At 44.6% G+C, this 15,375-nt stretch overlaps 1 protein-coding gene across 4 annotated transcripts; it reads right to left on the bottom strand.

Moving 5' to 3' along the window:
* Positions 1-226: 226 nt before the first annotated feature.
* On the bottom strand, positions 227-14,456 carry SKIC8 (SKI8 subunit of superkiller complex). 4 transcript variants are annotated; one of them, XM_035137915.2, is made up of 11 exons: positions 14,356-14,456; positions 13,598-13,643; positions 13,486-13,513; positions 12,408-12,513; positions 11,564-11,736; positions 9,936-10,084; positions 8,032-8,125; positions 7,690-7,783; positions 4,129-4,221; positions 1,284-1,362; positions 227-478 (listed from the first exon to the last, which is right to left on the bottom strand). In XM_035137915.2, exons 2-11 carry the CDS (start codon positions 13,607-13,609, stop codon positions 389-391), a joined length of 918 nt encoding a protein of 305 aa, XP_034993806.1. In that variant the 5' UTR covers positions 13,610-13,643; positions 14,356-14,456; the 3' UTR covers positions 227-388. The 4 variants fall into 4 exon arrangements, with proteins under 4 accessions (XP_034993806.1, XP_060138332.1, XP_034993807.1 ...); XM_060282349.1 differs by having other exon boundaries at positions 13,414-13,508; positions 14,356-14,441; XM_035137916.2 differs by having other exon boundaries at positions 13,486-13,508; positions 14,356-14,441.
* Between the last annotated feature and the right edge of the window lie 919 nt (positions 14,457-15,375).

Raw genomic sequence — 15,375 nt, 5'->3', positions numbered from 1 at the left:
CTGTTAAAGTTTAGGAACTTCCATGCAAGCAGCATCTTTTTCTGATTTTTATGCTTGGGTCCCCCTGCTGGAAAGAAATTCTTTGTATATTGCAAATGTTTGCAAATTGCTGGGCTCCCCTGAGCACATGCACAGTCTTTATTCTTGTTTGTAGTTACACCTGTGCCATCCATGACAAGCACTGCCACCCCAAAATAGGGGGGGAAATGATACCCCAGTAGCCCAGTTGGCAAATTAAGTAATTTAAAGTAACAAATACATTTTTAAACATAAATAGCAAAATTCATACAAACTTAGATATATATTGATTATTTTTGTCAAAATCTAAAGGTTTTCTTGATGCACACAAGACAGAATTATCTAGACACCCAAATTGATATAGGGACATTTAAATTGGACAGTCATAAATATGGATTTCTTGATCATCACCAACTGATACAATTTTAGAACCATTTCCGTTGTATTGCACTCCCCAGACCTGTGAACAAAACCAAAAATCTGTAAGATTGATTGCAGAGAGTTGGGCAATAGCTTATAACAGACATTTTAAAAATTATGATGATCACAAGTCCTTTTCTTTAAAGGTAATTTATATATGCTGTGTACCGCCCACTGCACAAAAGAAAATAACCCAATGGGCTCTCAGATGTTGGGCTACAATTCCACTGTGCCTGACTATGGCTGATAGGAGTCGAGCAGTGACAATTGTAAAACTGAAACACAAGAAGCTGCCTCGTATTGAGTAGCAGCAACGTGTAGTCTGAGGCAGAGCTTACCCATCACTTGCTCCCTGATGTGGCGATGCCAAGCATTGGACCTGCAGGCCAGGCATATACTGCTACCAAGCTATGGCCTCTCTGCCAGCAAAAGCACACTCATTCTGCTAAAAAGGCAGGCCAATGGGATTGCACTTTCAGTCTCACACCCTTGTTACCACTTTGCACAGAGGCAAGCTGAGTGGTTCAATCGTCTCAAATTAAAATGCCCGGTTTTATTTGGGGATGGGGTGGTGGTGGATGGAAATCTTCTGTTTCAGGTGTTAAGAGAACTGCTCAGTAGGCAGCACAGGGATAGACAATCTAATTGGACACACTTCACATTTATTTTATGGAACAAAATTTATATACTATTTCTGTAAAAAAAAAAACTGCAATTATAGCAGGAAGTAACCCTTCAAATTTTGAAACTTCTCAAGACTAGTTCTATGCAGCCTGAACTAAAGGTTTTAATGTAAGGAAAGTTCCCTAGGCTGCCACAACTGACAGCCACAAAGTTCTGTATACCTGATCTTGATGATCAAAGAAAGTATGAACACAGGTCTTAGAAGGCACATCCCACACTTTCACAGTTTTGTCTGATGAACTGGAAAAGAAGAACAATCAACAATTTTGTGCCCTGTTAATACCAACCCACCAGCAATAGGAAATGGCATCTGCTTCCTGAAATCACTATTTCTGCAGTCTACTGGTGTGAGCCTCCAACCCTGAGCTCACCCTTCCCTCTTTGGGGAAATAAAAAATGGCAAGTCACATCTATCCTGAAGCCACAGTACTCACTATTTTGTCACATTAATTTAGGATATTTCATTTAAAGGTTCCAGGCTGGTGTACAAAAGTGTGAATAACACCCCCACCCCCACCCCAAGAAAAGCAGAATATAGCATGCAAAAAAACAACCCAAAACAACCATCTGACTTGTCTGGGCAAAAAGGATGGTCTTCCCCTGTTACTGAAAAAGGTGCCAGTGTTGGCACCAGACATGTGTCCCTGGAGCGGACCCAGAAAAGAATGCATCGTACTAAAGAAGATACTTGGAGCAGGGCCTCTACAGAAAATCTGAAGACTGGCATGAGAAGTGTGTATTTGCCATGCATCATGTTCAGGCCAGGTGTTATGCAAGACACAGCACAAAGCAGAAGCTGCCATGCTAATTAAAGGTAAAGGACCCCTCTCAATTAAGTCCAGTCACAAACGACTCTGGGGTTGCGGCGCTCATCTCGCTTTACTGGCCAAGGGAGCCGGCGTTTGTCCGCAGACAGTTTTTATGGGTCATGTGGCCAGCATGACTAAGCCGCTTCTGGCGAAACCAGAGCAGAACACAGAAACACTGTGTACCTTCCTGCCAGAGCAGTACCTATTTATCTACTTGCACTTTGACGTGCTTTCGAACTGCTAGGTTGGCAGGAGCTGGGACTGAGCAACGGGAGCTTGCCCCATCGCAGGGATTTGAACTGCCGACCTTCCAATCAGCAAGCCCAAGGCTCAGTGGTTTACACCCACAGCGCCACAAAAACTAAGCAGATGAGTAAAGAGTAACTAACTGCCCTTAGCAATACAAGACTGCAGTCCCCTTTAGTTTCCAATCGAGACCAGACTTACAGAACTTGCTGGCCTGACCCAACAAGGCACCTGAAAGTTCAAGCTTCCCTGTTCCTTCACCGCAGCAAAATGCAGTTCACACATTCCACTCGCTGTACACTTGATGACCAGCAGCTATCCAGTTACCAAACAGCATGCAAGAAAGTGAGCCCACAGCATGCAACTGTGTCTAATGCAGAACCTTGCTCAGTGGTGCGGCATCTGACTTGTGTGCAGAAGGTTCAGTCCCCAGCATCTGCAGAAAGGGCTGGTAATGCCTTCCTGAAAACCTGGGCGGCCACTGCCAGTCAGTGTAGGGAACACCAAGCTATTCCATTGTCCTGCACAAACCCCCAAGACAAGTGTGGCTCAATGCAGCTCTCAGAAAAATTATGCACGGCTCATACCCCTACAATAGATGCCCCTCATTTTGCCATGCTTGAAGATGACACCAACAGTTATCTTCCGCTCACACATGTTTTGCAAACAAACCCAGGAGAACAAGGGCAAGAGCTTGGGGGTGCTGTTAAAGCCTTGCTGTTTATGGGGAAAACCACACACTGAAATGAGCAGGAAAGGAGACTGACAAAGTACATTGCAGCAGAGTAGAGCAAACCCAGGCTCTGTAGAGCAAGATCAGCAAGGTAAAGAAACGGAAGACCCCATTTGAGAACTTTCCCTTAGGAATTCTTTGTCATTTATTCTATTACACTCTTAATCAGACTTTCAACATCAACATACCATATTTTTCCATGTATAAGATGATTTTTAAGTGGGTCTTATACACGGATAGGGCAGAGGGGGATGGGTGACTGGTTGCAGGTGTGAGCAGGAGATTCTTAGTGGCAATTAGGGGGTGATTGGTGGCTGCTGGGGATTGGGAGTGTTGATCAGGCGGGTGAGAGATTGGTGGCAACCCCCACCCCACCCCCCAAAGCTGGAAAACTCTGGGCAACCCCCCCCCCAATACGGTATATTCATTTGTGAAAAAACCATCTTAAAAATAGGGGGAGCAGTTGCATAGGTTGTATTCAAGTAACTTTTACTCATACTGTAGTAGACCTCTTGATTGTAATTAACTGGCCATGACTTACGGTAGGTCCATAAATTTTAAGGAGTTTGAGTATAAGTTAGTTGAATTACAATCCTACAGTTTACTTGGCACCTTTTGAAAATAAGGCTGCTAATTCCTAGTTCTGCCCAATTAAGAAAATCAATTCACCAGTCATGGACCCAGTTTTCACAACTATGTGAATTTTACTCTATGAAGCTCCATTTATAAACAGGCCTTCCTCTCCACATCCCATCCACATAAATGATGTTGTAATGTCACAGGATCAGGGGGCAAGTTCAAATCCACACTGAGCCATGAAGTTCACCGGATGACGAGGGACCAGAGTCTATCTCAGCCTAGCCTACCTTATAAGGGTGCTCTACTTACCTCTGTGGCTTGGGGGGAGGCAGAAGAGAGTGAATCCAGCATAGGCCTGCAGCAGGAAACCATTCCCTCTGCTGGGGGCCACATACTAGCAACAGGCATGGAAAGGCCAAAGCCCATTGTGAGTCACCACTTCTCTCTCTCTCTCTCTGCACCACCTCCTTTCCCATCCACTTCCCCCTCTCCTTGCTACCCACATGAAATTAGGCTAACTGCTGCTCAACAAAGAACCCACCAGTGACATACTCCTTTGTAGAGTTCCATGAAGAAAGGGCAAGATGAAAATGTAACACATAACCCAACCAAATCCGGTCCTGTCAACATTCTACATACCTAGAAACGAAATGGGTGTCGTCAGGACAAAATGCTACATTTAGCACCCAAGATGCGTGGCCACTCAGGGTGCCTGCCAGGTTTGCATGCTGCCTGCAGAATTCAAAAACAGGCTCCAGTTTAGAAATACACCTTAATAGGGTTTTCAAAATAATATTCCAGGGAACCTCTGAGTTTCTTTGGATGTTTATCAGGATTCTCAATGAAAACCTGGAGCAATTGTGGACAAACTTCTGTGAAAAAATGGTTGCTTCTGATTATCAATCTTCCTTGCAATTCTCGGCTACCTGGGAGTGCTGGGTCCGTTTTACCGCATTCTTCATTCAAGGTCCAAGAGATCAGCATTCCAAAAGAATAAAACGTATGTGCTAGGCTGCACCCCGTACTTTCCTGCCATGTGAAAGGTTTCACACTTCATGAAAACGCAACCAACATCTTCACTTAGCAGGATATGACTTATCCCTTAATTCAACCTTCCCCAACCTGGTGCCTTCCAGGTGTCTGGCTCCAACCCCCATCATCTCTAACTAGTTGCCATTCAGTCTGGGCTTCAACAGCCGCTCTAGGGCATGAGGCTGGGGAAGGCTGCCTTTATCAGTCACATTGATTTCAACCTTTGTCTTCCAAAGGAAAAGGGCAAACAACGCCAAAAGATGCTTCTTTGCAGAAGCCAAATGGATGAAGGTGCAGGGGGGAAATGGGCTAGATGAACCAATGGTATAAAGGCAGCTTCCTAGGGGCTGATGGCCGGATGGGAACAAAACAAATCCAAGGGAAAAGGTTTTTCGTAGCTATTAGACATGTCAACCAAGTAGAACTTCCACATTCAGACCTAGAAGGCTGCTCTTGCAGGATGGATACCCACTGGTGGCCACCAGTGTTTGACACTAACTGGGCACCGGGCACCTCCTGCAACAGAGAATGGGCTGATTGTGAGCAATTATGTCTTGTTGCTGTGTATTGCAACTAATTGCAACTAGTTTGTAGTGTATTGCTGTGTAATTGCAACTACGTAGTTGTAGTTTCCGGGTCACCTTCAAAGGTAGCCCCACGTAGAGCGCATTGCAATAGTCCAAGCGGGAGATACCGTGTTTCTCATATTATAAGACACGTCTTATATTTATTTTTTCCTCAAAAAAACACACTATGGCTTATTTTCAAGGGATGTCTTATTTTTTTCCTCCTCCTGCTGCTGTGGTCGGCATTGCTGCTGCGCCTATCACTATGTCTTATTTTCGGGGTATGGCTTATATTCCTTGAATGCTTAAAAATCCTGCTATGGCTTATTTTATGGGGATGCCTTAAAATATGAGAAACAGGGTAACCAGAGCATGCACCACTCTGGCGAGACAGTCCGCGGTCAGGTAGGGTCTCAGCCTGCGTACCAGATGGAGCTGATAGACAGCTGCCCTGGACACAGAATTGACCTGTGCCTCCATGGACAGCTGTAAGTCCAGAATGACTCCCAGGCTGCGCACCTGGTCCTTCAGGGGCACAGTTACCCCATTCGGGACCATACCTGCCTGCCTTCTGCCCCCCACAACAGTACTGTACTTCTGTCTCGTCAGGATTCAACCTCAATCTGTTAGCCGCCATCCATCCTCCAACCGCCTCCAGGCACTCACACAGGACCTTCACTGCCTTCACTGGTTCTGATTTGAAAGAGAAGTAGAGCTGGGTATCATCCGCATACTGATGAACACCAAGCCCAAACCCCCTGATGATCTCTCCCAGCGGCTGCATGTAGATGTTGAAAAGCATGGGGGAGAGGACAGAACCCTGAGGCACCCCATAAGTGAGAGTGCAGGGGTCTGAACACCCATCCCCCACCACCACTTTCTGAACACAGCCTAGGAGGAAGGAGCGGAACCACTGTATGACAGTGCCCCCAGCTCCCAACCCCTCTAGACGGACTTGATTCTGGTCCAGGAGACTCACCAGAGGAAGAGGGGGGCTACAATGAGTACGTCTCCCCTCCCTTCCTCTGTGGGACAGTGGTTTGCCTCTCAGGGAACATCTAAGGCTCGTGGGGTAACAATATGGGTTGCAGATAAATCAGAATTTAAACCTGAACAAACCCTTTGATCCTGATGGACGTTACTTGTTTATCACTGCAAGACCAATGGCTGACTATAGGTAATCTTTATGCACCAAACAACCAACAAGAAGATTTTTTGGAAAAAAACATTGACGGAGCTGGAAATGTTTTTTTTTTAAAGGTCAAACATTCGGGGGGGAGATTTTAATTTAGTTCTAAATGAATATTTTGACAGAAATTGTTCAGGTCAGAAAAAAAAATGCAATGGCCCCTTTCCCCCCCCCCCCCACCTCCCCAACACTTGTAGGATACTTCCCATTTTCTTTGAAATCTAGGCCACTAAACCTACCCTACCCTTTTATGGTGATGGCCTATTTCCTTTTTCTTTCTTTCTTTTGGACTTTTCTGTACCCTAAATCTGGACTGGCCAGCTTTGTAGGCAAAAACTTAACACAGCCTTTCTTTAGTGGAGGAAGCCATGGGAAGCATGCAGATTTCCTTGCCATTTCCATCTAACAAACTGAAGAATGGCCTGCTTCCATTTTGATTCTGTTGATACTTGTTTTATTTGGTAGTTTTTCTGATGATGTTCTGGTTCACTTATAATTGTTTGTCTCAATTGTAAACTAATTCATTGGATTAAAAAGCTAGATATAAATGCAAGCAAGCAATAAATGCACATGCACGCATTGGGCATCTCTGCCATCAGTTGCGTAGGCCTGTAATATGTGTCGTTGTTTAGTACAGAATCAGGAAATGGTAGTTACTCTGGATTTATTTGCCCAAAACACAAAGGTATGGTCTGGGGTGCTCATTTTATTTTTGATGCTTTCTTTTTAGAATGGTTAATTGCTTCAATTGTTCAAAATGCCACAAAAGACACCTGGAATAACCCAAAGGAATCAAAAGAGCAGCAAAAAGGTGGGGAACCACCACTGTTAAATTTTATTCTGCTGATGATATACACAATTCATTTCCAGCTTTGTAATCTGGGTGTGTGTGTCTAGACTTTCCATTGTTGTGACCATAACCCAGGCTCAAGGTGCCATGTGATGCCTAGTTTGTATAGCTGAGTTTCTAACTCTGTTGGCCACTGTAAGAAACTGATAACACTAGATTAGGCTTGGCAATATCTTCTGGGGCTGTTTGCTCTTTTCTATGAAAGCCAAAGGTTGTCCCTGACATAACTGATTTAGGCAGCCTTCCTCATCCTGCTGCCTTCCGGATGTTGTTGGATTACAACTCCCACCAGGCCTGACCATTGGCCTTGCAGGCTGGCGCTGACACAGGAATTGGAGTCCCAACAAGCTCTGCAGGACATGCTCTCAGGCAAGGAAGGAAGCAAAGTACCTCTTTCCTGTTGGTTTGGAAAACTGAGGAGCAGTTAAGAGGAGATACAAGGAAGTAGAAAGGGGAAATTGATTTTTTTTATCTCCAAAAGATAGATTTTACCATTACATTACCACTGGATCAGTTTTGAGAGACATTGCCTTCCTATGGACAAAGAGAGGATGAGCACTTACACGTCATAAATCTTGATGTAGCCATCATCTGAAGCTGTGACAAGTAACTGGGAGTCTGGGGAGAATGTCAAGGAACGGATTGGCATAGCGTGCCCTGAAATATAAAAGAATCCCACTTTCATCCATGAAGGCCTAAATATATCACATCTTGTACTGCCCCTTCCCCTGCAAGCCTGTTTGACTAGTTCCTTTCCTGAACTGCTTCTGGATGCATGGGCAGGAGCAGCTCTGCTGGGAACCTGAAAACGAAGCAGGAAAGCAAAGCACAGCCTCTGTATTTGGAGGCTTCGGACCACTTCCCAGAGATGGAGAGCAATCTGTTGCAAACATTCCAAGCCTTACCTTCCAACGTGTGAAGAAGTTTTCCAGTTGCAATATCAAAGATATTGATAATTCCATCTATAGCTCCACTGGCAAGATATTTTCCATCTGGGCTCTGCAAATAACAGAGAATTGTGCTATTTTTTTAAAAAAAATGCTATCTTCCTCCATCCCCAAGTGCATGCAGGCATAAAGGGAAAACATATTCTATTTAGAGAAATTTATAGAGCACCTAATCAAAACCACCACCACTAAGCTGAAATGAAAAGTTTTTGAAAGCATCTAGAACAGCCTAGAAAAGATGCCTGCCTGTGTTAATGTTAGGAAGGTTGCTCCAAAGCATAGATTGGATTGAGTCCAAACAGATGAGGAATGAACATTATGCAGCATTTTGTAAAAGTGCAAGTTCCACAGATCAAAGTGGTCAAGTACGCATGTACAGTATGGGGTAAGGTGATCTTTCATGTAAACTGGTCTGAAGTTCTCAACAGCTTTATGTAATAAGAGTAAACCTTGAACTTGTCTGAGTAACAAACTGGCACCCAGTGCAAATCTTGAGCCATAATATACTGCTCTCAACAACTGCAGTATCCAAACCAATGGCAAGGACCCCCCCCCCCGTTATTTGCAGTAATCCAACCTTGAAGTCACTAATGCCTTGAATACTGTGGTCAAGTTATAAGACCATTATGTCAAAAGAGCACAGTTGCATCAGGCCACAGTCTTGCTCTGACAATGGCCCATCAGGTGCCTATGGGAAGCCCGAGAGCAGCAGCACTCTCCCCAGTAGCTGTTCACAGCAACAGGGATTCAGACCAGAGGTTATGGAAGCCAGAAAACGTCAACTATACCTAAGCCTCGCCAACATCAGCCAATTTCTTTCTGAGAAAGGCAGCCCTCTCTGCTCGAGTGCATTACTATGCTGTGAAGATTAAATATACCTGTGGGTATATCAAGCAGATCCAATGATGGGAAAGGCTTCAAGCTGCAGCTTGACATTGCAGGTCTCTTACAAATCATCCTGCCTGGGGCTAGCTTGGCAGCATTAGGCAAGTCTGCACAGCACCAGATACACTCCATCAGGGGGTATCAGTCTCACTTCAACAAGGCTCTGATTTTCCTGCAAGAAAACCCAGAGGTGGATCCCTAATAAAGGGCACCAATTGGTCTGGGTCATAAAATGTGGCAGCTGCTGATTTCAGGCTGTATCATAAGGGTGGTGAACCTTTTTGGTGGTATGGGCCAGATCCTTATCAAGATCAGCCTCACTGGGCTACCCATACGCCAATAACACGACATCAAAATGACATAATGTGCAAGGTGCTGTTAAAAGGAAGGTTCTCTCCCCCCCTTCTGTTTCAGTTGGGGTTCCATGCAAAGCCCTTGAATCAGGAATTGGGGGAAATGGCTTTGGCCAGCTTAAAGCCTTTGGTGGGCAATGTCTGGCCGGCAAGACAGAAGCTCCCCACCAGAACATATTCTAGGATCATCAGCTAGTGGGGACACACCTATAAATACCATGAAAAAACAAACACTGATCTTTGACAAGTACACAGTTATATTCTTGTCACGTTAAATTTATTTGGCTTGTGTTTTAATGTCTCTGGGCACCCATACAATTTCTTAATTACTGTGGGCCCCATATAATGTGAAGGCATAGCATTTTATCTGGTTTAGATTTGCACACACAGCCTTGTGAAGAAGAAAAACAGAGTAAGAGGTACTGGATTTGAAAATCTTCTGAAGCAGCTCTTGTTGATCAGCATTTTGAAACCATTAATGACCTAGCACAGTGGAGGTCTGAGGCCACCTCTCCCTTGGCACCACTTTTAAATGCTAGCAAAACACAGGGCATTCAGGACAAATTAGTAAGTGGTGGAGATAGTAAAAGAGATTGCACCAAACGTAACAGACAGGATTCTTACATATGCAATACTCAGGATGAATTTGCCTCTTGTATCCAAGGAATATTCTTTTTTCCCAGTCTCGACACCAAAAATGTTCACCTTCCCTATGTGGCTTCCTGTTGCAACATATTGGGAGTCAGGCGAAAAAGCGAGTGACCAGGCATCCACTGTGAGAGGAGAATGAGGGAAAGGTTAGTGCTCTAAACTCCAGATTAAATATCCAACACTGATTGAACTTTTCTTATAAGTGCATGGCGATGTTGATGTATGACTAGCTGTGCATGAAAGCACGTATTAGAAGGTGCATCCCACTGCGAGCCATTATGCTATTGTGGTTAATATCCTGGTGATGATGTTGAGAATGATATTTGTGTAATGGTTTGAATCATTCAAAATGATTTATATCAGGCACGTCCAACAGGTAGATCATGATCTACCGGTAGATCACTGGACATCTGTGGTAGATCACTGGAGCCCCCCAAGAAGCTCAACAAGTTTGGTTCCACCCAAAAAGCTCAACATTTTTGCCCTGGACTCCTAAAACACGTGGCTTTCCCCTCCCTAAAAAAAGTTCAACAATTTCAACCTGAACCCCCCAAAAATGGGCCTTCTTCCTAAAAGAAGGCAAAAAAGCTCATCAACTTTGACCTGAACCCCAAAAAGGGGGTAGATCACTGCTAGTTTTTAGCTCTGTGAGTAGATCTCTATCTCTTGGAAGTTGGCCACCCCTGATTTATATTGATTATTTAACAACAGCAACAACAACAATATATTATTTATACCCCGCCCATCTGGCTGGGTTTCCCCAGCCACTCTGGGCGGCTCCCAACGAAATATTAAAAACACAATACAGCATTAAACATTAAAAACTTCCCTAAACAGGGTTGCCTTCGGATGCCTTTTAAAAGTAAGATACAATGGTACCTCCAGTTGCAGACAGGATCCGTTCCGGAGCTCCAGTCGGATCCCGGGGTTTTCACAACCGAAGTGCCTGTTCTGCGCATGCGTGCAGCGCAGTAGAGCGCTTCTGTGCATGTGTGCGTGGCATAACCCTAAGATACGTATCCAGAGATGCACGCAACTAGAGGTACCACTGTAGCTTATTTTCTTGGCATCTGACGGGAGGGCGTTCCACAGGGCGGGCACCACTACCAAGACGGCCCTCTGCCTAGTTCCCTATAACCTCACTTCTCGCAGTGAGGGAACCACCAGAAGGCCCTCAGAGCTGGACCTCAGTGTCCGGGCAGAAGGAGACAGGGATACAGGACCGAGGCCATTTAGGGCTTTAAAGGTCAGCACCAACACTTTGAATTCTGCTCTGAAATGTACTGGGAACCAATGTTGGTCTTTCAGGACCGGTGTTATATGGTCTTGTTGGCCACTCCCAGTCACCAGTCTAGCTGCCACATTCTGGATTAATTGCAGTTTCCGAGTCACCTTCAAAGGTAGCCCCACGTAGAGCACATTGCAGTAGTCCAAGCGGGAGATAACTGAAGCATGCACCACTCTGGCTCAATAGTCCACAGGCAGGTAGGGTCTCAGCCTGCGTACCAGATGGAGCTTGTAATCCTTACAAACAATCCAATAAGGTGAGTCAGGATTAGTGATGCTAAATTCTCAAGAATAATCTTTTGGGGAATATTTACCAGGTCCAGCATCTATTGACTTGATCTGTTTGCCAGTGTCTAAGTCCCAAATACGAATGTGAGCGTCTAAAGAACTTGACGCAGCAATGGTACCCGTGTGACTAATATCCACCGAAACTACACCCAGCTGATGACCTTCTAATGTCCACTTGAGATCCAGCTTCTCTCCGTTCCTTTGCAAAATAAAAGGAAACTAAAATTTAAAAATAATACATGTTTCTTCATATGGCACACCTATCACCACATTCTGAAATTCTGTTCTGCATATTTTTCCATTTCCATATTAATTTTGGTTTTCACAATCCATTGTCCCCCCCCCCAAATTTCAGTCTTCCGCATGAAAAGGAGATGAAATAATTATGCACATAGAAGTCCCAAGGAAATCAATGGGAAAGGCCTTAGCTCAGTGGCAAGGATCTGACATTCAATCCCTGGCATTTCCAGGAAAGAAACACCCTTGTCTGAAACCCACTGTCAACACTTTTGAAACCACAAGTTACTAACAGCACAGTGAAAACAAATTTTTGCAAGGCTTGCTTGGGTAAAACAAAGCACAGCTTAAAAATCAAATCTGAATTTGTGTTGAACTACAGTGTGTTTAGACAGGAAACCAAATTATATCAGAGCTAAAAGAAAAAGGATTAGACAAGTTCACAGAAGTTCTATCAGCAGCAACTAGCTATGATGCCAAACAGACCACACATGTTTACATCATGCTCCTGGCTTCTCTAGAATTCAGTTTAGCCAATTCTCTTTCTTTCTTTCTTTCTTTCTTTCTTTCTTTCTTTCTTTCTTTCTTTCTTTCTTTCTTTCTTTCTTTCTTTCTTTCTTTCTTGGAACTCACCATTTCCAGACTTTCACCATGTCATCCAAAGAGCCTGAGATGACTGTTTCTGAGCCATCGTTTCTATTCTTCCCCCAGGCCACTGACCAGATGGCGTCATCATGCGCTGGGAAAGAAAATAACTGATTGAAAGATGAATGCAAGATGATTCCAAAAAGGAATGAAGTTTAACAGCTGGGGTTATCTTAAGTTTCACTGGATAACAGCAAGGTGTCACAGATAGTATTGATTCTGCCTTAATATCAATTAGCCCGCTCTGGACTAAAAAAACACAATTTTAGAAGTAGTTTGTTTTACTCAGCCAGTCAGGTGGGTTGGGGTGGATGGAATAACATACTATCTGGCTCCATATCCAAAGTGATTGGGTCTGACACATTACCATTGCTCTAGGAAACTGATTCCATTGTCAAACTGCTCGTTCTCAAGATGCTTCTCCTACAGTACAACCAAAATCTACTCTCCTGCAATTTAAGCCCATTAGATCTAATCATGTCCTCTTGAACAGCAGAGTTTGCCCTCTTTTATTTAGGAAGTTGTCTCCAACCTAGAGACGATAAATCCCATCATCCTGACCAGCGACCATGATGACTAGGACTGAAGGGAATTGGAGCCCAACAACATGTGATGGGCCAAAGGTTCCCTATCCCTATGGTATCAGAAATTATGACAGCTGGATACAAATTGGATTCATTTTTCACACTTTTCCTATTTCTGATCCTTAATTTTGTGTCTTCATATTTCAAACATACCAGGAATCATGACAACTAGAACATTTCTTTCATAAATTCATTCTTACCGTACTTTCTTTGAACAGTTAAGATGGAATTCATGAATTATGTTAAAGGTCTATCCCTTTCGCATACATTCAAATTGCCAGCTTTTTGTTAATATTGAATATTGAAATACTTTATTGTCGCTTGTACAACTTGCATAGTGAGATTACACAAGCACCCCCACTCAGCTCTCTTAGTCTTAATTCCCCTCGTTTACTGATGTGCACACCCACCAAACCCGAAGTCAGTTGCCCTGTTGTTATCTTTTCATTCAGCAGCCTAACAAAGTAGGATCATTTCCTCACCTTGTTCTTGCTTGAAGAGAATACTGTACTAGGGGAGAAAAAGGAATATCCCTGTTATAAAGTAATAAAATTTAAATCGTAAAATTAAAAGTTGTGGCTCTGATACACTTACTTGCGTAGTCATTTCTTCATACAAACTGAGGACACACAGAAATGGTCTGAGGAAGGAAAGAGGGGTAGTCAAACCAAGGTAGAAACATTCCCAGTGAAGAAATAAATGTGCATAAGATCAAGTTACAAGGAAAGCAATAAAATAACAAACACTGTAGAGAGCAAAAAAACAAGCTAAATGTTCTAATTTCACCTCTGCCATAAATTCACAAGGTCACGATTTCCCAGTCCTCAAAGGTTGGTGCTGTGATGTTTTTATATATTTTATATATTTATATATGTTTTCATATATCAGATAGATAGATAGATAGATAGCTTCAATTTTATTAATTTTTAATGGCTCTTCCCACCACCCCTCTTTATTTTCAGCTGCTTCTATTTTATCTGTAAGCCGCCTGGAGTTCCAGTCATGGAAAAAAGGGGAGTCTAAAGAAATATAAAAATAACAGCAGCAGCAGCAGCAGCATCGGAGGTCGCCCTGTCCCCGAGGGGCGGAAGGAAGGGGAGGCCTTTCCCCTCGGCTTTGGATCCCAGCCAATGGCCAAAAGTTTGCACCACGGCGCACGAGGCAGCAGCCCAAGGAGTCGGCGCCGGTCAGGGGGACCGCAGCCAGCGCCAGCGCCTCCCCGGGCAAGAGGCCCACCCTCGGAAGCTCCCGAGGGAAGCGAAAGGGACGGTGCTATGGAAACGCGGCCTAGCAAACCCCGCCCCCCACGGCCGCCCCTCCCTCGCCTTCCCCGCGCGACCCCCACGCAGTACCTGCGTCCAATTTAGAGATATATTTGTCTCGATGGATATAGCGATAGTTCAATCCGTCTCCAAGGCTCCCCGCAGCACTTCCGGCGCCTCCTGGTGACACAGACGATGACGCGCCGCCAGGAGGCCGTGGAGGAGGGCGGGGAAGTCTCCTCTGCCGCCACCTGGTGAGCAGGAGGCCGCTTGCTGCTTGCCGGAGATGCCGTTGGGCTGCTGGCGGCCCCGGGGCGCGCGGGGGCTCCGTGCAGAAAGAGCTTTTGCAAGCAATCAAATCTCTGGAGCGTCGCCCCACTGGGTCCCCAAACAACCCCTCGTATTTCCAAATGCAACTCTTGACCCGGGTGGGGCAGCGCGCTTCTGCTGATGGACGAATCAACAAAACAAAAAAAGACTACAGTATTGGGGGGGGGGTCACTTTCCATATCCTTTTGCACTGACTTTGCTAAGACCATCAAACGTGGTTCTCACCCTCCATCAAGGACAGACACTTTCATTTCATTGCCTTCCTGGGAACAGCCAAAACTGCAACCATCAGCCACTCTTTTCCTTTCTTTTCTGCGCAACCGCTAAGATTTGTGTTCCTTGTCTAAGTCTGTTCTGTTTCTTGATATTCAAAATAATTAAATAATAATAATACTGGCTCCTGAAAAGGTTTGGGAGACAGCCAGCGTCCTGCTTTATTTCCAAACACTGCATGTTTTGTAGCTTCACGCACTTCTAGTACATGCCCCGCCACCATAGCTGCCAAGTTTTCCCTTTTCTCATGAGGAAGCCTATTCAGCATAAGGGAATTTCCCTTTAAAAAAGGGATAACTTGGCAGCTATGCCCGCCACCCACTCCCAAAAATGAATCCTGGGAACTGTAGTTTGTCAAGGCAAGGGTGGTGTGTCTGCAGCCCTCGAGGTAAAAACCCCACAAAAAAGGAAATGCTGCCGAGGGAACCTATGGTTCCCAGGATTCTTTGGAGAAAGTCACATGTTTCCCTCGCAGAGCTACAAATCTCAGCACTCTTAACCAAGGAC

The sequence above is a fragment of the Zootoca vivipara genome, chromosome 14 (assembly GCF_963506605.1).
Source record: "Zootoca vivipara chromosome 14, rZooViv1.1, whole genome shotgun sequence".
Lineage (NCBI taxonomy): Eukaryota > Metazoa > Chordata > Lepidosauria > Squamata > Lacertidae > Zootoca > Zootoca vivipara.
Note: the sequence above shows the minus strand (reverse complement) of the source record. Positions and strands in the feature narration are given on the sequence as shown.

Bases quoted from the DNA above. Each gene is read 5' to 3' on its own strand.
- SKIC8 (XM_035137915.2), bottom strand. The intron at 8,126-9,935 runs GTAAGAATCCTG...TGTTATTTGCAG, and splicing joins TCATCCTGAGTATTGCATAT to AGCCCAGATGGAAAATATCT. The intron at 1,363-4,128 runs GTATGTAGAATG...CTTCTTTTCCAG, and splicing joins GACACCCATTTCGTTTCTAG to TTCATCAGACAAAACTGTGA.